Genomic DNA, 25990 nt, shown 5'->3' on the forward strand with positions numbered 1-25990 from the left:
TAAGTAACTTAATGACTTCTCAGAACTCTCACTGGCCTTAGAACTGATCACAGCAGTACAGCAAGCTACTTTTAGTTATTATTACTCTCCTATTTAGTAGACTAAATAAGAGTTAGTCTATGTTGTAATATGTGTGAGCACTTATACCTAGTGATCTTTTAGTGTTGGCACTGTTGTCACTTCCACACCCTGCAAGAACTTTCAGTACAGTGCAATCCTTTAACCAGGGTTAAAAGAATCAGGTTGTGACTCTACCCAATTATATGTATACTAAGGGTAGTTTGTTGCATTTTACCAATTGCAAATAGTACAGGAACATTAAGAACTTGGATATTGTACAGGGAATTTTACTTTCCTTTAAGCCTCTTATTTTTAAATTTCCAACTTATCTATTGTATATTTCTGTTCTTCTTTGGGTCCAGCTCCTGTGTTGATCATATTGGAGACTGGTACTCTCATTTGTATGACTTCAACATTTTAAATCTTCTTTGTCAGTTACTTGACTTTTAGAACATTAGCCATGGTTACTCTGAGTTTTGTTAATGAGAGCTCTGCTGATTCCTTGAATATGTATAATTAGACTCATTGAGAAGACTTAAGGAATTTTGAAAGCCTTGATAACTTTCTGATCATAAATATTATATGAAAGTTTCCAGATTTGTTACAGACACACTGGTGGGTTCATGAAATTATGAATTAAAGTCAAGGAGAATTAATTGCATAACACTGAATATGGATTTTACAGTCTCTCGCTTAAGACCTTACATTTTCTGCTTTTCTATATTTAAGGAAAGTCCTTTCTTCAGCCCACTGTAGTTTTCAGCAGTTTAGTAAAGAATGATGTTATGAGCAAATATATTTGTATTTCTTTTACTTCTCTTTCCTGAATTCTTCCAAAAATCTATGAATATTATCATTTCTATGGCCTGTGATTATTTTTCTCAGTTGAATACATATGTACTCTTGATATGAGAACATGATGAAAACCATTGATATATTTGAAAATGCGTATTAAATGCCCTGTTTTGTCATTCCTTTTCATCTGTCTGCTGAGTGAAGTATACATCATGTTGCTGTAGAGTCCTCAATATCACCTAGACTTACTAAGGAATAGCTAAGACCTACTAACTGCATGTGGACAACTTAATAAAAAACTTTAAGTGTAATTACATTTATTTAGGGCATATGTGGTACAGGGAGGATGGGTATGTGTGGCAAATTTCATGTGTGAAGGTCAGAGGATAACTTGAAGGAGTCAGTTCTCTCTCTCCACCGTGTGAATCCCAGGGTTTGAACTTAGACTAGCCTTGGCAGCAAGTGCCTTAAACTACTGAGCAATCTTACTAGGCCTTGATATAGATTTCATGTGAGGAAATCCTTGTTCTAGGTAATGATCCAAACATAATGTTCTTTGTACTGTTGATGCCATTGCAAAAGAAATTCAAGCAGCAAGCAAGGACAGGAACTGATGTTAGAATAATACTCCATATCATAGGAACCTCTTGCCCTCTTTTTTCTGGCATTTTTTTAATTAGAAAATTTATTTATTTACAATACAGTTGTCATCCTCTTTCTCCATTTTCCCTACCTACAACCCCCTATACCATCCCCCCTTCTCCTTTAAGTTTTTAATACCATTTTAATTACATGCATGTACTAAGGTCAGTTATAGGTTGAGGGTATAGCAATACAATAGATGCAAATAGCCAAGGAACAAGCAAGACAATAGACACAAATAGTCTAAGAAAAAGTAAGGCATTAAACCCAATTATGTGAACACTTCTGTGATCATTGTTTCTAAGGGCTTCTCAGGATGACCAAAGTATCTGAGCCTACTTCCCTGTCCTAGCCCAAGGTCATTTTCATGTCTGAAGCTTACATCCTTGTTCTAGCCTAATATTTAGATTCATATCTGAAATTGCTTCTTTGTTCTAGCCTAATATTTAGATTCCTGTCTGAGATGACTTCTTTGTTCTAGCCTAATGTCAGTTTCTGCCTGAAACCTACTTCCTTTTTCTTATCCAATGCCATATTCCTGCTAAGCAGCCCATTTCCTTGTCCTAGGCCCATGTCAGCTTCTTGCCAAGCAGCCTCAAATGCTCTCTACCTCCCCCCCTTTTTTTATTAACAAGACTGAGTATGTCTTAGGTCATTCTGACAAGAATACCTTCCTTACACATCATGGAATATGCGTTATCAAAAGCAATGTACTTCTGTCTTAGGTTGGTAAGGCAATATGCAGAATTTTACCCATCCTAGGCTTGCCAGTTATTTTAATAACTCTGTCTGTGGGCCTCTTGCCCTCTTAATGTTTTCCTTGTTCATGCTTATCTTGGTTCACACCAGAGAATAGTGAGTTAGAATTTCATGGTCAGTAACTACTGCATGCAACTCACCATAACTCTAAGAAACTCTTCAGAATGCTTATGTGTAACTAGCAATATCCCCAATGCAGCTTTTGTTTAAAATATATTTCTATATTATTCTCTCTTAAGTCAAACCAATCATAGGATAGCAAATGATCATGATACTCTAAGTTCTATCTATTACATTGATAATGCTACATGCTGTTCTTAGATTCATCTCCTTTCTGGAGAAAATGATACATGACATGCAAGAACAGAAGAGCTGTGGTTAGAGTAGGTGTCACTCACTTCCTCTTGTTTAATTCTCTTGCTTGCTTTCAGACACAGGATTATGTGTTCCAATGTATTCACCAGATTTGTTCTGTGTTTTTGTTTTTAACCTTCACATCCATTGCTTATAAATATTTGGGCAAGTACTTGTAACAGAATAATGCCAGGCCTACAGATTGAATGGAATTAGAGGTAATGGTGAATGGCAAGTATACTTAGCCTAACCATTTTTCAAAGTTCTTTGTTGCTCAAATATGAGTGGAATTATTTCTTAATTTAAATTATTGTATCATCTTTTGTATTTAACTGTTTACCTGCATGTATGTCTATGCATCACTTGTGTGTTTGTGCTTGAAGAAGCCAGAAGGGAACAATAGAGGCCCTGGAACTGGAGTTACAGCGGGTTGTAAACCACCATGTCTATGCTGTCACTCAACCTGGGTCTTCTGGAAGAGCGACAAGTGCTCTAAACCACTCAACCATCTCTATATCCCAACTAACAGTATTTAGACAGTGATTTCTAATGGCTGATCACTTTCACCTGATGTGGGAGCAGCAAACAGGAGCTCAATTAGTAGACAGATCTTTTTTGGCACCAGGGAATAATCACAACTTAACTACATGATAAGTGATATTTTTGAAGACATATTTTGAGCAAGAGTTAAGAATTCGTTAAGATTAAAAATGGAGTCATTTTTAAGGGAGGAGATGGAGAGAGAGAGAGAGAGAGAGAGAGAGAGAGAGAGAGAGAGAGAGAACAGGAACACACTGGGACACCATTTTCAAGACTGCCAAAACCACAGTCTCCCAAAAAGGTCATGTGTTCTTAAACAAAACATAGTTCCACAGGAATATTTGCCCAGGTGGCATAGTTTGTCAATTTTGTATTTGTTATGGCCATTCTTGGTTGTCAACTTGACTGCATCTGTAATGAACTATAATCCAAAAATAGAAGTCACACATGTGATCTAGATCTTGAGGCAAGAAGAAGACATTACTTTGATATTGACCTTGAGAATAGAATGACACAGGCTTTTGATCTGGATCTTGAAGTAGGACACACCTTTACTCCAAATCTTGAGGCATATCTTTAATTTGGATCTTTCTGCTGGAGTCCTGTATAAGGACCTTGGAAGAAGAAAGGGTGTGTTCATGCTTCTGCTTGCCTTCACTTTGTCAGCACATTCATTCCTTGACTGCATTGCAGCTTTGTAGGAGGAGCTAAGGTGGGAGGAGCTAGGAGAGGAAGAGGAAGAGGTTGAGTAAGGAGAAGAGGAGAAGAGACCGAGAGGAGACAGAGGTGGATGTTCATGTGTCTGTATCTATTAAAGGTAGTTGGTATGTCTAGGTTGAATATTGGATTACTCTTCTGGTTGTATGGGTATCTTGTTACTGATCATTACCAAATATATAAGCCTTTGATTAATCTATAAGAATTAGAGTCTTATTCTCTTACTGGGCCCGCATGGATGGCTGGATGGCCTGGGTAATGCCTAGCTTTGCAGAGACAGCATGCAAGATTGAGCCATCTCCCATGCTGATGTCTCGTGGGTGGCAGGGCTGGTGCTTTTAGTTGGCCATTTCTAGCTGCAGCATGCACATGGCCTCTGGCAGAAAAACATGGCATCTGGGCTAGGCAGAGCCGCTGCAGCTTAGATAGTTGGCCTGGTCAGTGACTGAAATAAATAAATAGCACAACAGAGCTTAGTTCTTCTGGATTCCAGATTATACAGAAGACCAGAAGAGAAATCTAGCCTCATGGGACTGAGTAACTACTAGATCCCATTAACTTTCAATTCATAAATGGTCATTGTTGGATTAGTTGGACTGCAGCCTGTAAGTCCTTCTAATAAACTTCATATATATTCTTCCATACATATTATATATATAATATTTCATATATATAATATATGTAATATGTATTCCATATATATTATATAATATGTAATACATAATTCATTCCATAAGTTCTATGAGAACCTTATTCCATAAGGTTCTAGAGAATTTTAATTCAATATTTTTTTCAATTTTTTTATTGGAAATTGTATTTATTTACATTTCAGATGTTATTCCCTTTCCCCATCCCTCCCACAGAAACCCCGTATCCTATCCCACCTCCTTTTTGCTTTTTTTTCTTTATTGGTATTTTAAGTTAACATACAAAGTACTGGGTTTTATTACAGCATCCCCATACATGTGTCATCAGAATTCTGATTTGTTTCCCTCTGCCCCTTCCCTTTCTTCCTCCAGCTAGTTTTCTCATCTGATTTCCTGTCACATGTATTCCATCACCCTCCCTCCTTACCCTTTTTTTCTTTTTTCTTTTTTTAATGTGTATTTATTATTATTTTTTTTTTAAAATGTTAATCAAAGGCTTTATAAGCTTGGTAATGCCCAATAACAAGATGCCCATACAATCAGAAGTGTAACCCAACTTAGATATACCAACTATCTTTGACTGGCAGAGCCACACGAATATCTGCCTCCATGTTTCCTGCCCTACCCTACCCATGCCCCCTTTCTCCTTCTCTCTCTCTCTCTCTCTCTCTCTCTCTCTCTCTAATCTCCTAACTCCTCCTCCTCCTCTCCTTACTCCTCCTCTTCCTCTCCTTATTCCTCCCACCTTAGCTTCTTCTACATATCACCCTTCCTGTTAAGATAAAACCTTTCTCTCAAAATACAATTAGAGTATAACTATACCAATTTGTATCAGTAAGTTACAAGATAGACCTATTACCCAGTCCATCATTTTGTTGACTAACCAGAACCTCTATTTCTCCTAACTAAAAGACTTAGTTCTGAACCTGGCTTTTTTTTCTTCGCTTTAGAATAAATGTCAGCTGAAAACCATCCTCTCAAGTCTTTTCTCTCAAAGTAAATAGCCGGTATTGGCTATGAGATTATAAGTCTTCAACCCCATCAGAAATCCAGAATGATTGAATTAACTGAAATTATGGGAAGCACAAAGCATAGTTTCTAAAACTTAGCCAATTTATAGAGATCTCTGAACACCTGGACAATGTCTATTCTACAAAACATTGGAGCATCTGATCTTCAGCCTTCTGGCCCAGGGTAGGGGTGAGGGAGTAAATTGATGGGCCTCTGGTGTCTGTGTCTTCACTGCATTGAGCTGAGATTCCAGGACATCAGAGGTTCGAGTTGGTCTGTTCAGCTTGCTTGATGAGTAGATACACCAAGGCCGTGTACTCTGCAATATACAATTCTAAAAACAAATTTAGTATCAAATATTTTCATCTATATTGCTCCTTATTACCTGTCATGGAGAACACACATAGCATTATTGATGTATGCCTATGTCATAGATCTATAGGAGCTCAAGAACACTCTTACCTGTCTTTGACTACTGGTCATCTTTGGCACACTCTTTCCTAGACAGACCAAAGCCACATTCAGATCAAAGGACCTGTGAACATGCACTCATTGCAAATCTTCATGGCAAAGAGCTGAGCTTGCTGAGCTTGCTGAGGGTGATCCTGTGTGAAGGCAACCAATCTGTTTGAAATACAAGGTTCAAAGGTTAAAAGCAACAAGATTATCCAAGCAGTGTAGAGACTAAAGTTGTAAGCAGGAATGTTCCTGTATCTAATCCAACTGTTGGTTGGCAGGGATCAGAAACAAAGTGTGGCCACCAGGTATATAGTGGGTAGCTTTAAGTAATGATAAAAAACACTTACCCTCCAATAAGAGTGGAGACCATATGCCATGTTTAATCAGCTGGCTGATGAGGATTTTGAGCCATCTTCAGCATTAGAATCATAATTATTAGGCTCAAGATCTGAGTACACTGATGGACCAATCTTTCAGACAGAGATCGGACTCCATTGTCTTTTTGTAAAACAACACAGACTGAACCACAACCTCAAATTAGACCATTCCATGTATTAGTTAGGGGGGTCTCTCCACTTGACCCTGGCAAATGAGCAGGAAGTGACTGGATGCCAGTGGTGATCTGCTGCAGACTGACATTTAGCATCAGTTTGTAAACAATGTAAAACAAAGAAGACAAAACAAAGTGTGTTTTTGGTGACCTTGGAGTGTATAATTCCCCCATTTTAGGGACAGACTAAGCCACATATAGACTATCAGTAAAAAGATTAAAAGCATCATTTACTGATGGAAAAATATTTAGAACTACCGTCAGTTCTGCTAGCTGAGCAGAGAATCCAGGAGACTCTATGATTAGCTTTTGATTATTTATGAGATACCCTGCTCGTCCTTTAGAGGAGCCATCAGTAAAGATTAAAAGAGCATCATATAAAGGCTGCAAAAAAGTCATGTTAGGAAATATAACCTTATGTACATTTAAAAATTGTATCAATCTATCTGGAGGATAATGATTGTCTATAATGTCATTAAATCCTATTTGAGCAAGCAACCAATCTGTACTATGCTGCTTTAACCAAGTATTCTGATCTGCATTAAAAGGCTGAATAATGACATCTGGTTCTTTGCCAAAATAAATCAGTGCCTGTTTTCTTCCAAGTATAATCATATGGGCTACTGCCTCATAATATGGTAGGATGGTACGTTTAGGGAATATCCTTGAATGTATCCCCATGAGGGGAGCCTTTTGCCACAACAATCCTGTAGGTATATGAGTCATATTAAAAATCAACAAATGTAGAGACAAGGAATAATCTATATAAGTAACAAATTGTTTTTCAACAGCTCTTTCCACTTTTTTTTAAGGCCAACAATCCTTCTGGGTTTAAAGATCGAGGGGAGGTAGGATCAGCACTCCCTTTGAGAATATCAAATAGAGGTTTCAATTCTCCTGTAGTAAGCTTTAAATAGGGGCAAAGACAATTGATATCACCTAACAGCTTTTGAAAATTATTGAAAGCTTTTAAAATGTCCCTATGGATGATTAACTTCTGGGGACAAATGGCTTGATCTGTAAGCTTAAAGCCTAAATAATTATAAGGATCCTGAGTTTGTATCTTTTCAGGAGCAATTTGTAGTCCTTTATCAGCTAACGCCTGCTGTAAATTTCTATAACATAAAAGCAAGTCCTCAGAATCCTTTCCCCCTAGAACGATATCATCTGTGTAATGTATCATGTACATCATTGGCCACTGTTGTCTTACAGGCTCAATGGCTTGTGCCACATTTTTTTGACATAATAAAGGACTATTAGCTATGCCCTGAGGAAGAAATACCCATTGATACCTTTTCATTGACTCTCTAAAATTAATAGAAGGAACAACTGAAAGCAAATCTTTCACAATCCTGAGGATGCAATGGAATAGTAAAGAAACAATCTTTCAAATCTACTATGATTTTATAATATCCTTTAGGAATGACTACTGGAGATGGAAATCCAGGTTGTAAAGCTCCCATAGGTACCATGGTTTCATTAACCTTCTTAGATCTTGTAACGATTGGCATTTTCCAGATTTTTTTTTCTTGATAACAAATATTGGAACCTTTCAAGGTGAATGAGATTCTACTATGTGCCCTGCCTCTAATTGCTCCTGCACAACTGATGAGGCAGCTTCAATTTTTTCTTTAGATAAAGACCAGTGATCAACCCACACTGGGCATTATTAAGGCATTGAATTTTATCAGCATTGGATGCAGGCAAAACACTGGCCATTATGGAAAATACCCCAAACCTCTAGTGTTAGAATGAGGCTTAGGTGCTTCAAATGTTGTAACACCTTTTCCTTCTTTCCCAGTCCTAGGCCAGGCAAAAATCCTTGTTTTAGCATTTGTTTAGTCACCATTTCTTTAGGGCTGCACATCATAAGACCCATCTGTGACAAGAGATCTCTTCCCCAGAGGTTTATAGGCAAATGTGGCATGATGTAGGGTTGAATTTGTCCTGAATTGCCTTCTTCATCTCTCCAAGTTAGAAGTTTAGAACTCTGTTTCCAGCTATTGGCATAACCAATTTCCTGAAGATGAGTGAGATTATCATATAAAGGCCAAGCTGAAGGCCAATCTTGTCCTCTAATAATTGCTACATCAGCCCCAGTATCTATTAATCCATCAAAACCTTTTTTCTTCAATTATTAGCTCAAGACTAGGTTTCTTACTAGTAGTAGATTGAACCCAATACACATCAGAGGAACCAAAGCCATCTTGCCCTCTCTCATTCTTAACAAATTTGGAAGGAAGCAGATGCAAAGGAACTAAAACAAGTTGAGCAATTCTTTTGCCAGCAGATACAGTTATAATGCCATGTGGGGAAGCAGGGATAATTTTAATTTCTCTCTCATAATCATTATCTATAACACCTGAATAGATTTGTAACTCTTTTACAATACTGCTGTTTTGGCCCAAAAGTAATCCCCATGTCTCTGGAGGCAAGAGCCCAAAAATTCCTGTAGGCAGCATCTGAACTCCCAATTCTGGTGTCAGTACTGGGTAGGTGTTGGAACTGAGGTCCAGTCCTGCATTTGCTGGGGTTGCTAAGATAAGTTCAGAAATGAATTTCCCTGGCTTGGCAACAGTTTCATGGCCACAGAAGCTATTGGCTGTGGATTCTTGGGGGCCTAGGGTGGACCCTGCCACTCATTTTGGGACAAGGCACATTCATGATTATCTGTTTTAGATTTACTTTCCTTGGCCCAATGATAAACCTTCTTGCATCGAGGACAAATTTCTGGCATGTGACCTGATTGTTTATTCATGCCTTTGTTTCTGAGACAGTCATTTTAATAATGACCCAAATCTCCACATTTAAAACATATTTTATCTTTACACTTCTGTGCAAGCATTGCTTGTACAGTGGTCCCTTGTAAGGCAGCAGCCATGGCCAGACCCTGAGGGCCCAATTTCAGCTTAAAGATGAATGTATTCATGTTTTGGCTGGCAACTTGTGAGTCTAGAGAGACCTAAGAAGGGAGTATCAGTGAGAGAGAATCCAATCAGATTGTTCTGAAGGCATGCCCATTGGAAACTGTCAGGATTCTTTTTATTGATGTAGGAGGGCTCAGACAAATGTGGATACCACTATTTTCTGGGCAGGTTGATTGGGTTGTGTAAGAAAGCTAGCTAAGCATGATCTTGCAGATGAGCCAGCAAACAACATCCCTCCATTGTTCTGCTTCATGATTTTGCCTTGACTTTCGAAAATGATGAACTGTGATGTGGAATTATAAGCCAAGTAAACCCTAACCAACCCTTAGATGTTTTTGTCAGGGTGCTTTGTTATAGCAAGACGAATCTAACTACTTCAAGATGGATGTAGGAAGCATGGGCTCCTGAGATTACTAACCTGTTCAGCCAGGTTGAGGACAGGGCTGTGGGAGGGGAGTAGGTATCAGGGGTAGGTATTTGAAAAATCTCTATCTGGCTGGTGTGAGCATGCAGACTGGTAGAAATATCTATTCCTTTTCCTAAGTTAGATATTTTCTGTATGGTTGTTTCCTACAACAATAGTCTTTTGTTCCAGTTCTGTTGCACCATCTTCTCTTATCTCTTAGTTGATTATTAAAGCCTTCAGTTTTCCACATGAGCTGCTCTTAGGTAATGATGATTCTCAGGTTCCCAAAACCCACTGAATTTGACCCCAGGAGGAATTCTTAATCTGTTAAATGTACAATCTCCCTGGTAAGGAAAAGGACATACTCAGAGGGTAATTTAAGCATCTAAACATTGAGCCCACCCCAATATAAATGATAATGTAAACTAAGGCAATGTTTGTAAAATAATCCATGCTGTGAAAGCAACACAGTACAAAATGTGGAAATCAATTTTGTAGACTTATTAAAATGAATGGCCTTGCTAAGAATTTGAGTAACTAACAGAAAATTTTGCTAAACTAAATGATTTTGGGGTCTTATGAGATACTTAGATATTATAAATATAGCAGGAGAAAGGGAGGAAAGGAAGAAGGAGAAGTAGAAGAAGAAAGAGAGGAAGAGGGAGGGTGAAGGAGGGAGAAAGAGGGACAAGGGGGATAGGAGGGGGAGATCATGCAATTGGAATGAAACAGAAACAAATATTTTTGGAATTATATAAAGATAAAAATATTCAAGGGATGGAAATTTGGCTGAGTGGATGAGGGCACTTACTATCCTCACCGACGAAGTGGCTTTGGGTCCCAACATCCACATGATACTTCACAAGCAGCCTTACTTTCATTTCCAGGGATCTGATACTTTCTTCTGATTTACACAGGTATCAAGCATGTCATTGGTACACACACATGTGTTGCAGACAAAACACCTATCCATATAAGATAAGAGAATTAAAAATGTAAAAAAAAAATTTATCCCAGTCATTTGTAACACTTGTAACTATTGAAGATTCAGTTTGTTCCATTTTGTATAAGGACTTTCTTTAAATTTGTCAGAAAAAAAATCTAAATAGGGTAAAGGACAGATGGGAATCAACAGGCAAAAGAAACTTAAATTGGGCCTTAAAATAAATATTAAATTCTAATTGGCCATAACCATGGATATGCAATATTTAAGTGTTCCACAATAACTAGGTTTCAGAGGCTAATGATGCCTCAGCAGCTAAGATCATTTACTGCTATTCCAGAGGACCTTCAGCACATACCTGGCAGCTTGCAACTCTCTGTAGTTCTAGTTCTAGGGGCTTGTATGACTTTGGCTCTGTGGTACCTAGACATATTTGCAGGCAAAGTGCCCATACACATAGATTAAAAAACAAATCAAAAAATGTTAAAGGATAAAAAGATACAATATATCTATCAACGTTGTAAACTATGCTATCCAAGTTGACTGTCTTGCTTAGTACGGCCTTACTAGTATGGGAATATTAAACAGTAGTATGTGATCACTTCAGTAACCCTCATGAGAATTTTATTCAATTTTGAATCTTTCATTTGTCAGGAATATTAGTTTCATTAAAGATATATATATGGATGAATCTATTTCCACCCACACTGATTATGCAACAAGTTTATGACTAACAGCCCTGCGATATGAACTAGTGTATTTACACATATGTACAATGTTCTTGAACTTAACATGGCTCAAAGTGCAAATAAATATTTTTGTGTACATGATAGCAATACTGAGGCAAACCCAGCCTCCTGCATGTGAGGCACTGGTCTACATTTTTATTTCTAACATGTAAGTATTTTGACTCATGGGTTGCAGAATAAAACACAGCCCCAGGAACGATGTTGGTTTTAATGTTTTAATCCTGTTCCTAGTGATATGATGTATAGGGGACGATCTCTTAGGAGGCCAGGGAGCAGCAGCAAGCCACCACCAAGGTAGCCTGGGGAAACACCCTAGAACTGCACAGTACACTGTGTCTCTGTGCTCTGCTGTCCATGAAGGTCGATGTGTCAGCTGCACTGTCAGCCTAGGACAGTTGAAATGTGCTGTGGGTTACTGGGACTCAGTCCTCTTGTTCATTGAGGAATATCTGAACTTGCTTTCATTTCTACCTATTCCTCTATTTACCCACTTTTATCCCATGTTAATTGTGGTGCTTTTTCATAATGCTTTAATGCATACATGCAGATGGACTTTCTGTCCTTCTTCCAAGGAATACGTATTTTCAGCATAAACTCTAGTGCATTTCGTGCATGTTGGGTGCTTCCCAGTGTGAAACCAGATGATTTTCCAAGACATGGACTTAATTCCTGAGACTTCTGATTTTTCTACCAAACTGATGCTCTATCAAGACGTTGATCATTACTCTGCTTTTACCCAGACTTAGCCTTATATCCAATGAGAAATCCACCTTCTGATTTAGGGTCCAATTCCACCAATGACACTGGATGTACTTTTGAAGGCAGTAGGAGGGGGAATTAGAGAGCCAATTTTGGCTCCTGTTGGCATTGCTGCTTTAGTAGATCCTGTCAGCAGCCTACCCAACAGTTCCCTTCATTCTGTCTGCAGCTCGTTCCTTTTTTTCCAATTAGACTTTTGGGATTCCCTTGAGAGTATACCACACCACAGTTGAGGCCTTTAGCTAAACATTCACCAATTAGAACACAATATTTATTTCTTCCTGTGAGAAATTTGTGTTACTTTACATCCATTTAAAGCCACTAGCATTTACTGTTTTCTTTATTTAACTGTGCAATGAGTGTAACTTAGTCCAACAACCAGCAAGTTGTGGAACTGATCATCAACCATGGTTCTAGTGCTTGAGTGACCTATAGTACTGCAACACAATATAAACTGTAATATTAATGATTTAATCATTGTGGATTTCATTAATTATAATCATTTAAAAATGTGCTGAATAAAGGAAATGATAAAGATCCTTGTGTGTAAATGTTTTATGTATAGCCTATTTTAATACAAATGCAGACATTAAATATTGATTTATATATTTATTTGATCATTTGTATCTATTGGCCTACTCACACTAAGCTACACCCTAAAGTTATATGCAAACACAATATTGTCTCTAAGTTGATAATGAAAGTCATACTATGTTGTAAAGTTAGAATAAAACTTATAATGATAGCTTTGGAGGGGAACACACACAAGCAACTCCTAAAAAGTTGGCAAAAGTTGCAGAAGCTAGATAATACTGAATATGCATTTTAACAAACATGGTAAGGAGTTTTAAGAAGATAATTGGAAAAATACTTTTCTCAAAAAGTATGTATTTTCTCCAAAAAAAATCCAAGGTTTTCCATAAGTTTGGGTGCTTTTTTATTTATATGGCCATTTTACTTGGAAACACTCAGAAGCTCAAGAAGCTCCTTAAACAACAAGATACTCAAGATGATATGAGGTCATTCAAAAAAGTAATCACAGGGCATGTAGGAAACAGAGCAACTAAATAGCCCCCTATATTCTTTAAAACAGTATAAAAGAATGATGGTCACTCTAGGGTAGAAGACAGTGCAAGAAGTAAGAGTGGAATTGAAAGCTTGTACAAATCCCACAATCCATAAGAGGGCTCAGCCCTAATAAACCCACTGCAAATTTAAAGTATCACAGTGGCCAGTGCATGTGGTACACCTATGTTACTGAGCAAACTTGGTCAGCTGTAGTGGAATACTGTGTAATTCTGGTGCTTTGTCTTCCATCTCACTGGGGATCTGGCTTGTTCCTTAGGTTGAGAAAAATCACATATTTAAATCCAAAGACTAGTTCATTTTAGTAAGTAGGTTCCCCACCCTCACAATGATATCCATATTTTATACTATGATTTCCTCACAAAATGGATTATTTCTCAAGCATTTCCTTAGTTTTGTCATTATGTTCACTGGGATAAGCTCAGTGTTTAGAGGCTTAAATTACCCTTAGTTGATCTCCTATTCATTTACCTGGAAATATTTGTATGTTGAACAGACCAATAATCTCTTCTGGGATCAAATTTTGTATTTTGTGGGCATCTGAGAATCATTACCTAACAGCAGTATATACAAGAAAGAGAGGACTGAAAAATAGGCTAAGAGATTAGACAAGATGGTGGAACAGGTCTCAAACAAAAGCCTATAATTGTAGAAAACCAAAAGCTAACTTTAAGAGGAATGAAGTTGGAAGGGAATCACTAAGGACACTAAATGTGTTGGAAAAGAAATTAACATATGAAATGATTTTATAAAACTATTAGAACCTCATTGGTGTGATCTGCTTTCATAATGGTAGAAACAGATTAGGTGCAAACAAGAACATGGTTTCTTAGGGCTAACGTTGCTGTTGATGAAACACTATGACCACAGCAACTTGCGAAGGACAGAGTTTATTGGGCTTATATTTCCATACCAGTGTTCATCATCAAAGGAAATCAGGACAGAAACTCAAACAAGGCAAGAACCTGGAGGCACGGGCTGATGCAGTGGCTATGAGGAGTATTTCTTAGTGGCTTGCTATCTATGGTTTGATCAGCCTTCTTTTTTATAGAACCCAGCACTACCATTCCAGGAGAGGTACCACTCACAATCAGCTGGTCCACCAATCACTAATTAAGACAAATTTGTTACAGCTGGACCTTATGGGGAAAATATCAGTTTTCTCAATTGAGGTTGTCTCTTTTCAAGTAACCCTAGATTTGTCAAATTGACATAAAACTAGGCAGCACAACTGTTCCCTTTTCAGCTTGACATACAAACACATTATTGTTAGCCATAACTTTTCCTTTCCTGTTCTTTACCAAAGATCATACATTAGTATTGACATTACAATATAAGCATTCCAAAATTTAAAATTCCCACCATTTAAAAAAATCCAAATACTTAAAAATTCAATCTCTTTAAAATCTTTTAAAATTAAACATCTCTCAACTGTAGGCTTCTGTACAACCAAAAAGAAGTTAAGTATTTTCTTACTTCAAGAGGTAAGAACCAGGCACAATCACAATCTGAGTAAAGAAGTCTAACTCTAAAGTGTAAATACCTCAATGTTCAGTTTTCTGGAAATGACTTATGATTGTCTCCTCCATGGTCTTTTGCAGTACATACAACTTATATTCCAGGCTCCACTCAACTTCCGCTGCTGTTCTTGGTGGTCATCCCATGTCAGGCATCTCCAAAACTGCTAAGGTCCCTTAGCAGCAACTGGACTGCAATTTTAAAAATATTTTCTTTGGGTTCTCTTCAGGGGACTCCAGCCCTGCCACACTGTGTCAAATCTCACCTGCTCTCCACAACTCCTTTATGCCTTCAAAACCAGTACCACCTGGGGGATTCTGAACTATCAAGTTCAGATGCAAGTACAACCTCGTCTGCTTCTGGAACATAGCTTCTATAAGCTGACTCTGAGGAACTTTCCCCGAAAGATTTCACTTGATAATGCTGATGAGTCTTAACGAATCTTCAGCCCCAGCTGACCAGCAACTATTACTCTTGCAAGGCAAAGGATTTACTTTGATTGTTCTGATCCTAGGTGATCAATCCTAGGTGATCCTTCAGTCTCAGCTGACCAGCATCTATTACTCCAGCCAAGTGAATGTTTCACTGGACTCTTGTTTAATCATAGCCATTTCTTCAACTCTAGTTGACCAGACACCACAGATTCTTTGCATAAATGGCCCAGTAGTATCTTCACTTCCCTTTCAAACTTCACAAGGTATGCTTCCACTCTGCATTGTTCTCGACATTTTAATCTTCCAGATTCCTATGGAACAGCTCACTGAGCTTTCAATATTTAATTGTTCTACTATCTTCTAGCCCAGAGTTCCAAAGTTTTTCTCACATCTTTCCCAATCAACATGGTAAGTTCTTTCTCAGCAATACTCCGCTATCCTGGTACCAATTCATCTTAATTAGGTTTACTGTTGCTGTGATGACACATCATGACCAAGCAACTTGAAGAAGACTGGCTTTATTTGACTTACCCTTCCATATCATCATGCATCATCAATGAAATTCAGGACAGGAACTCAAACAGGGGGCAGGAACCTTGAGGAAGGAGTTGATATGGAGGACATGGAAGGGTACTCCTTCTTGTTTGCTCCTCTTGGCTTGCTCTGCCTGCTTTCTTATAGAATCCAAGACAGGCCAGGGATAGCACCACTTAACATGACCTAGGCTGTTGACCATCAATCTCTAATTAAAATACCTCATAGCCAGTTCCTGTGGAGGCCTTTACTCAATTGAGGTTCTCACCTTTCTGACAACTCTATCTTGTGTCAAGTTGACATAAAGCTAGCTAGCACATATAGTGACTTAATTTTCCCCTGTTGCTGTGTTAAAATTATGATCAAAGGAATTTGTGTAGGAAAGTGCTTATCTTAAAGCTTATAGCCCATCATGAATGAAGTCAGGGCAAGAACTTAAGACAGGAACCTGCAGCAGGGGCTGAAGCAGAGGATATGGAGGGATGCTGCTTATTTGCTTCCTCTACTTGCCTTGGTTAGTGTTCTTTATTGTATAACCCAGAACAATTAGGGGGTGGGAAGCCCATAGTGGACTCAACTCTTTACATCTATAATTAATTGAGAAAATATCCCACTGACTCTCATATAGGCCAATCTGATAAAACCTTAATTGAAGTTCCCTCTTCTCAGATGATGTATTGTGTCAAGTTGAACACAAAACAAACAAACAAACAAACAAACAAAAAACCTAACCAACAAAACTTGGATGAAGACAAGAGTAATAAAGCCCTGAAAAACTAAAACTAGCCAATGAGATATTCTTAAAAGTATTTGGTCACTATCCTGTGCTTGAAGTTATGCTAGCAAGCTGTAGCTATAGATGTCAAAGATAACTTGCTGATTACCTAATCATTCCCATAATTAATTAAATGTGAACTTTGTTTTCCATATCTGTATAATGTTTAACTTCTTTTATGCTCCTAAAATCATCTGATAAGATTTTTCTTTACCCAGAAATATTACCCAATATATCATGTAGCTGTCCAGCGACTTAAGTTCAAGCAGGGCTCTCCTTTGGTCAAGGCTCAAAGTTTAATAATTAGCACAGTGCTTGTAAAGGGAAAGACCACAAAACCCAAGTTCAGAGCATGGTGTAACACAGGATAGTTACAGCATGGCAGCCAATCCAGTAAGTTTCCAGTTCTCGGTAACCTCAATTTCCATTAAGTCATAACTTGCAGCTGAGCCAAGGCAAACATATCTATCCAGACCGATAAGGCTTGCTGTGGTAAATATTCAAGGTCTGTTTAGCCTGTTCAGGCTGAAGTGGTCACAGTATCACAGGTGAGTTCAGTTTACTTAGAACACTTGCCATTGGCCAAGTAAAATATGACAGGGAATATTTATACCTCAGCCACCCATCAATTCCTGCTTCCCTTAACATTTCATCAGAACTGGTTTTGCTTCATCATTTCATCTGCAAACTGTGAGTAGAACAAAATAGATTCAGATAATACCAAGGTTCTCTGTTTCTGCATAGTATATGCACAGTCTGTGTATGGTGGTGGATGATTCTAATCCCAACACACTGGAAGAGGAAGAAGGTAGCTCTCAGTGAGTTCAAGATAAGCCTGGTTTCTATACTGAGTCTGATGATGGCCAGGGCTACATGAGGAGACTTTGTCACAGTATTTTTCTCACTGACGTTGTTTTCCTCCTTTTCTTGAGCTTCAGTGAAAAAGATAAGGGGACATATACTTATTTGCCTTCTCTTTATATAACCACTTTTCTTCCATCACAAAAATCCTCTGATGTCCATTTTCAAAATGAATCTTCTTCACTTCCACTTTCCACCCATTTTAGAGAATGAAAATTTCCCCCTTCTGTCACCCTACTTCCTTCTACCCTCTCTCATCTCTCCTTCTCTCTCTTTCTTTTTTCCTCTTCTCCCACATCTCTGTCTCCTCCCTTTCTTCTTTCTAATGAAGCACAACCTACTGTGAGTGAACACAATAAATAAAAAGTGAAAAATTTCCTTCAGAAGCATTCAGGCACTTCTATTCAGGAAGGTCAAGGTAAAATACATAATGGGTATTTAGAGAGTGTGGAAGGTATTTTGGGTTATAGGTGAGAACTGACAGTGACTCACTTCTATTTCCTCTTCACTTCAGCAATATTCTCTATGAATGGACTCTCCATTGATCAGTGTTATGTCTTATATATTCTTTTTAGCATATTTCAAGAGATAAATTTTTCTTTTTCAATATCAATGTTATCTGTTATCTACCTCCACTAAAATAATAGTGTGTGTGTGTGTGTGTGTGTGTGTGTGTGTCTGTGTGTGTGTGTGTGTGTTTTCTTCAGTCTAGCCTTTCTATCTCCAACACTCTGTAGTCAGGATGGATAGATGTGAGTTGTCAGGGAGGGAACCTTCAAGGCAGGAGGGCCTCAATTATGTACATTTAGTTGTGTTCTGCACCCACAGAGTTTTACCCAGGTGATTCTAATGTAAGTGATTGTCTATATGATAGATGTCTGTAAAGATATTAGTCCAGTATGTTACACATGATTGTAATCCCAGTATAGGCAAGAGCATCCATGCATATTGAGGCTAGCCTGACCTATATATTAAGTTCTGGGCCAGCCTACACTATATGAAGAGTGCTTGTCTTACTCAGATCGTCCACACAACAAATTATATTGTTTATTAACATGTAATTAAGTGAACTCTATATTTTCAGATTTAATCAAATGGAATGTCTTAGAAACAGAATTTTAAAACATAAATAATTCAAGGGAATACCACTAGTGCTAAGGTAATATAAGAACTATTAGCATTCCCGCACTATTGTAACCTTCAAGTAGAGGGAGACTTCTTTGGAAGATCCAGATCAAACTCTGAGAAGATCAGGTAAGTTTTATGATGGTTTGCTGTATGTTTTAGTTCATTTATCATTTAGACTTCAGTTACATTTCTGATGTCAGATTTTTTTGGGTGGAAACTGAAATTATGAAAAGTTTTATACAAGACCTTATAAGTGTAAGTGAGTAACCTGTCAGAAGCACACACATTAGCATTAGTAATTTCAAGTAGCCACTTAGTAGGTAAGTCCCAGAAGCCTCATTTAGAGAGAGCATGTTTTTCAAACTGTACATTAAAGACAAAAGACACACCAAAAATAATTTATTTTTTCAGAATGAAAACATTCAGGTAATAAAATTAAGAAATATTCTAGATTAAATGCATGGACTCTGTGCCCAAATTTTTGTTATGAAATCTTCTGAGGAGGGGCTAGCTCTGTGACTTTGGATAATTTGGTTGACATCTGTGTAGCCACATATCCCCTTCTGTATGTGTAGAACTATGATAATCTTTCCCACATGGAATTATAGGAAAATGTATTTAGAATATTACTAGTTGTTTCCTCATGTGTAGTCAGGTGATTTATGGCTATAATAAAGTATTATAGTATTTAGTTAACACCATTGTTGTTATTTGTTTCTTTAGAGTAAGTATTTGTACAAATAAGATGCTTAGATGGTGCTTGGCACTTATTGACTTCTCGGTAATTAGTGTTCAGGATTGCAATAAATACTTAATTCACAAAATGAATCCTGTGTTTTTACTTCTAGCTGAATAATTATGGACAACACAGATGAATATTTGTTTAACTTTAAAGAATACAATTTTGAGAAAGCTTTTGTGAACATTGAGGATTTAGAAAAGATGGAAGATTTTGAAATTAGAGATGATGATGTCTTCATCATCACATACCCAAAATCTGGTAAGTGCCATCAATGTCTCCTTTGGTATAGTTCTATGGGTGTAAAACTGGTTCCTTCCACTAACCAACAGCAGCAAAAACACATTTACAAAAGAATTTATGATCAGCTAACTTCCAAATATGTCTCTGACAAAGTCCAGATCAAGTCTCCTGAAAGTAGACTGTTACTTCCCATATTGGATTAATTTCTAGACCAGTACATGATTGAGTCCTAATACCTGGGCACCTTTAAGAAGAATGCAAGAGGCATCATTTCTCTTTTCAATTCTCTATCCAACAAGGTCTAAAAACTTGAGACAAGGCAGCTTGTCTCATCTGGGATATAGTCAAGCAAGGGTGGGTCGGGAACATATGTCCAATACAGCTCCCCAGTTACCCTTGCCAGGGCACTCAGCAAGCTCACAGGTCAGCATCATTCTTTGTCTCAGCAACAGTATGTCTCACTAATATTTTTAAAGTTCCATGGGCATCTTCCATAATACCTTGTTCTTGAGGATTATACAAATTCACTGTAATATATTGTTGACAAGAAGTCTCGATTGCTCTACTACAATTGCCAGACCCATTATCTGATTTTTTAAACTGTATATTTTATTTATGTATCTTTCAATGTTATCTCCTCTCCCCCCAAAACCCCTTATCCCATCCCACTTCCTCCTATTTCTATGAGGGTGTGCTCCCACCATCCTCCCATTCCTGCCTCTCGGCTCTCGAATTCCCCAACACTAGGGAATCCAAACTTTCAGGCACCAAGGCACTCTACTTCCACTGATCCCTGACAAGGCAACCCTCAACTATCTATACAGATAGATCCACGGGTCTCTCCCTTTGTGTTCTCAGGCTGGAGGTTTTAGAATGGCTACTCTAGCTTGTTTCTTATGACCACTTTCATGAAAAGTTGTTTTCCAGCCTTTTACTCTAAGGTAGTGTCTATCTTTGTCACTGAGATGGATTTTCTGTATGCAGCAAAATGCTGGGTCCTGTTTATGTATGCAGTCTGTTAGCCTATGTATTTTTCTTGGGGAATTGAGTCCATTGATGTTAAGAGATATTAAGGAGAGGAGGTTGTTGCTTCCTGTGATTTTTGTTATTGGCTGTGGCATTGTTTGTGTGGCTGTCTTCTTTTGGATTTATTGGAAGAAGATTACTTTCTTGCTCTTTCTAAGGTATAATTTCCATCCTTGTATTGGAGCTTTCCTGCTACTATCCTTTGAAGTGCTGGGTTTGTGGAAAGATAATGTGCAAATTTGACTTTGTCCTGGAATATCTTGGTTTCTCCATCTATGGTAATTGAGAGTTTTGCTGGGTATAGTAGCCTGGGCTGGCATTTGTGTTCTCTTAGGGTTTGTATGATGTCAGTCCAGGATCTTCTGGTTTTTACAGTCTCTGGTGAGAAGTCTGGTGTAATTCTAATAAGTCTGTCTTTATATGTTACTTGAGCTTTTCCCCTTACTGCTGTTAATATTCTTTCTTTGTTTTGTGCATTTGGTGTTTTGATTATTATGTGACAGAAAGTATTTCTTTTCTGATCTAGTCTATTTGGCGTTCTGTAGGCTTCGTGTATGTTTATGGGCATCTCTTTCTTTAGGTTAGGGAACTTTTCTTCTATAATTTTGTTGAAGATATTTACTGGCCCTTTAAGTTGGGACTCTTCACTCTCATCTATACCTATTATCCTTAGGCTTGATCTTCTCATTGTGTCCTGGATTTCCTGGATGTTTTGGGTTAGGAACTTTTTGCATTTTGCATTTTCTTTGACAGCTGTGTCAATGTTTTCTATGCTATCTTCTACACCTGAGATTTTCTTTTCTATCTATTGTATTCTGTTGGTGATGCTTGCATCTATGACTCCTGATTTCTGCCCTAGGTTTTCTATCTCCAGGGTAGTTTCCCTTTGTGATTTCTTTATTGTTTCTACTTCCATTCTTATGTTCTGGATGGATTTGTTCAATTCCTTCACCTGTTTGGTTGGGATTTTTTGTGTTTCCTCTTTAAGGGCTTATACCTGTTTACCTGTGTTCTCCTTAATTTCTTTGAGAGTGTTATTTATGTCCTTCTTAAAGTCAACTATCATCATCATTAGAATTCATTTTAAATCTGAATCTTGCCTTCCTCGTAACATGGGGAATTCAGGACTTTCTAGTGTGGGAGAACTAGGTTCTGATGATGGCATGTAACATGGGTTGCTGATGCTTACGTTCTTTCACTTGTCTTATGCCTTCTAGATCTCCTTAGTGCTACCTGCCCTGTCCCTGACTGGAGCCTGTCTTCCTATTATCTTGGCTGTGTCAGCACTGTGTGAGGTGGGTGTTGCTACTGGGGTTAGAGCTCAGCCCCAAGATCTGCTCTGTGCTGGGGCTCAGACATGAAGGAACCAGTGCTCTGGGGCAGGAGTGAATTCCTTGGGCCCAGTGGGTCTCATTTACTCCCTGTTTGGGGCGGATGTTGCTGTAGCCTTACCTAAGATATGGCCCAGGTTATAAAATGGGGAGAGGTGGACAGCCTTTGGGGCTGCTTGGACAGAAGCTGACATGGGCCAAGGACAAGGAAAGGGGCTGCTTGGAAGGAATATGACATTGGCCAAGACAAGGAAGTAGGCTTCAAGCAGGAATCTGACATTAGATTAGAACAAAAAAGTAATTTCAACTAGGAGTCTAAATCATAGGCTTCAAGAAACAAGAAATCACAGGCAGGAATCTAAATATTAGGCCAGAACAAAGAAGTAATTTCAGACAGGAATCTAAATTTCAAGCCAGAACAAAGTTGTAGGCTTCAGACATGAAAATGACCTTGGGCTAGGATAGGGAAATAGGCTCAGATACTTTGGTTATCCTGATAAGCCTTTAGAAACAGTGATCAAGGGAGTGTTCATGTAACTGGGTTTAATGGCTTGCTTTTTCTTTGACTGTTTGTATTTATTGAATTGCTTGTTCCTTGACTATTTGCATCTATTGTATTGCTAGACCCTCAACCTAGAACTGACCTTAATACATGCATGTAATCAAAATGATATAAAAGCATAAAGGAAGAGGGGGTATAGGATAAGGGGTTTTAGAGAGGGCAAATGGGGAAAAGTGATGACATCTGTATTGTAAATAAATAAAATGTGCAATAAAAAAGAATCTATGATCAGATAAAATGTAAATGAAGCTTCAATCTGTATGATAGAAGGCCACTTTCAGTGCATATACTGTACACTATGATGGCAAGTTATGGGAATGAAATGTTCAGCATAGAGCCAAGAGCAGGCACTTGTTCAGCACTGACCTGTTCTTGCAGACAGGAGTGATACAGTCTTAAATCTTTTCTTCTTATTGCAAATGCTTGATGATTTAGTATGAATTTTATACTGAATATCACTTACATTAAAATTATTCCACAGAAACTGAGATCTACTTAACACAGTTTAAGAAGCATGTGTAAAATCGAGTTTTTCCTCCTGGCCCCAAGCATAGGGAATAATGGCTCAGAGACTCAAAATATATCTACAAACACCTTGGCCATAAGCTTTGGTTAGTTCCTTGATTAGAACATAGCTTAATATTCCATTTATTTGAATCTACATTCTACTACATGATTAATTACCTCTGTTCAACTCCCATGCTTCAGGTCTTCTCCATGTTTCTGGACTCCTTCCACCCCCTCCCTCCCCTACTCTCATGTCTTCCTCTATCTCTGTACCATATTTACAAGCTTCTATTACTTTGGATGACATACATTCATGAGCCATATGACAGTTCTTTCTACATCTTCTACATTTCATTAGAAACTATTTCCCTGAGTCATTATTATTATAGAAGAATATATCCTTAGGTTCTGTTTGTTTGAAGTCCTTTATGGAATGATTCGATTGTTCACACAGCCATAGCAATGGAATTTTTATGCTGTAATTGTCCAACCATAATTCAATTGTGAGCATTAAGCTCTGTGTCCTCAGCAGTTTTAATCCATTTATAAAGAGGTGTGTTATTTGGCCCTTAAAGGTATAGCAGCCTTTTTGTATTCAGCATTAACATTTTCAAAAGCTAAAGATTCAATTAAATTTTCTTTAGCACTTAGATCTCATATTTCTTTATTTAGATCTGTAGTTAGTCTTTGTAAAATGATTTATTTGAACACTGGGTTATCTCTGTATACAATTCAGCTTGTCCCTGTTGTTCAACCTTGTCCCAAGCACTTAAAGCTATATTGTATGATACTGTTCCAGGACATTGTTGTAGGAGATCATCATCAAGGGTAACCTGTACTATTAATTCAAAATATGGACCTTAATTTCATAATTGATTCTTGACAATATCAATGCTTCTAATCTTATTTTGTTGCTTCCCGATTGAAGCTTCATCTTTCCACAGTATCAGCCATTTTAATTGAGGGCCAGGCCTTAGGATGGCTATTATTAAATCTCATGAATCTTTCGAAGTTATATGATTATGTGGCCCAGTTATTGAGTATCTGTTTGATCTATGTTGAGTGTAGACCATAATTTGTTATTGCTTCCTTAAATCTTTTAAAATACAGTGCTTCTATAGGTTGCCATTTGAATTCTCAATAAGGTTTTGGGTTTCTCTCATCTCCTGATAGTTTCTTTATCAAGGCTGGGAAAATCATTTTAAGTTTCTTAACAGATATAGATTTCCCTGAAGTCTTGTTACAAGATGGTGTAATATGTTCTGACCTTGCTTGCTCTGTCTCTTAGTGTTTGTTTCCATTTTATTTAGACTTATTTGTAAATTTTGAACCTTTCCTGTATCATCATTATCTTTGTATATTTTTCATTCTTTTGTTCATCCATTCATTGATAAATTCATTCACTTTACATTGCAATATCACCCCGATCTCACAGGACCTCCTTCACATAGCATCTCCCTCTACTCCCCTGTCCCCTTCTTCTCTGAGAGATGAACTCTCACTGCCTAGCATATCACCCTACACTGGCAGATCAATTTACTGCAAGGCTAGATGCATCCTCTTCCACTGAGGCCAGACAACACATCCCAGTTAGAGAAACAGGATCCACAGGCAGGCAACAGGTTGAGGGACAACTACCACTCCAGTTGTTGTGGGACCTACATGAAGACCAAGATGCATATCTGCTACATATGTGAGGGAAGCCTAGTTCCAGCCCATGCTCACTCTTTGGTTGGTAGTTCAGTGTCTGGGAGATCCCAAGGGTCGAGGTTAGTCGACTGTGTTCCTGTGGAGTCTCTATACACTTTGGGTTCCTCAGTTCTGCTTTCAACTGTTCCATAAGACTCCTTGCACTCCATCTAGTGATAGGCTGTGGGTCTGTCCATTTGTTTCCATTGGCTGCTGGTGGAAACTCTCAGAAAACAGTTATACTAGGTTCTTATCTATAAGAATAACAGAATATCATTAATAGTGTCAAGAATTGTTTCCTGCCCATTTGTGCAGATTTCAATTCAGGCAAGTCATTCAGTTGGCTGATCCTTCCATCTCTGCTCCATCTTTGTCTTTACATATCTTCTATGGCCAATGGTTTTGTGGGTGGATTGCTGTCCATAACACTCCACTGGGAGAATTGCTTGGCTACAAAAGATATCCATTTCAGTCTCCATATCCCTGCGCTGCTAGTAGTCTCAGGTAGAATTAATCTCAGACTCCCTGGGGCCTCCCACTGTCCCAGGTTGCTGGCACATTCTAGAGATGGCCCACTGCCCAGTACTGATTTCTATTTTCTCTCCTGTACTCTTCCTACACCTGATCCCACTGCCCTCATTTCCTTCTTCATTTGTTCTCCAACCCAGATCCATCTACCTCCAATATCTATTTTATATCCCCATCTGAGAGAGATTCAGTCATCCTCTCTTGGACCTTCCTTGTTATTTGGCTTCTTTGGGTTTGTAGATTATAGCCTGGTTATCTTGTATTTTATGACTTATTACATGCCATATCTATCTTTCGTGGGTCTGAGTTACCTCATTTAGAATGATAATTTCTAGTTCCATCCATTTGCCTGCAAAATTCTTGATGTCCTTATTTTTAAAAGCTGATTATTATTTCATTGTGTAAATGAACCAAATTTTTTAAAATCCATTTTTCAGTTGCAGGACATCTGGCTTGTTTGAAGTTTCTGGCTATTATGAATATAGCTGCTATGAACATAATTGAGCAAGTGTCCTTCTGGGATGATGGAACATCTTTTGGGTATATACCTAGGAGTGTGATATAGCTGCATCTTGAGGTACAACTATTTTCAATTTTCTGAGACACTGACAAATTGATTTCCAGAGTGCTCATACAAGTTTGCACTCCCACCAGCAATGAAGGAGTGTTCTTTCTCCATATCCCTGTTCCTGTTCCTTGGAATGTGTGCTA

General features: G+C 38.1%; 1 protein-coding gene across 3 annotated transcripts in view; it reads left to right on the forward strand.

Annotated features, from left to right (window-relative positions):
- The first annotated feature begins 17234 nt into the window (after positions 1-17234).
- Positions 17235-25990, forward strand: part of LOC114634049 (amine sulfotransferase-like) — a 71624-nt gene continuing 62868 nt past the window's right edge. Inside the window, exons 1-3 of one of the 3 annotated variants that reach the window (XM_028782679.1) lie at positions 17312-17355; positions 18611-18780; positions 19503-19654. In XM_028782679.1, coding sequence (XP_028638512.1) covers positions 19513-19654 — 142 coding nt within the window. In that variant the 5' untranslated portion in view covers positions 17312-17355; positions 18611-18780; positions 19503-19512. Of the gene's footprint in view, positions 17356-18610; positions 18781-19502; positions 19655-25990 lie in introns of all 3 variants that reach the window. The other 2 variants (XM_028782680.1, XM_028782678.1) reach the window with 2 other exon arrangements.

This window comes from Grammomys surdaster, unplaced genomic scaffold (genome assembly GCF_004785775.1).
Source record: "Grammomys surdaster isolate TR1022 unplaced genomic scaffold, NIH_TR_1.0 842, whole genome shotgun sequence".
Taxonomy (NCBI): domain Eukaryota; kingdom Metazoa; phylum Chordata; class Mammalia; order Rodentia; family Muridae; genus Grammomys; species Grammomys surdaster.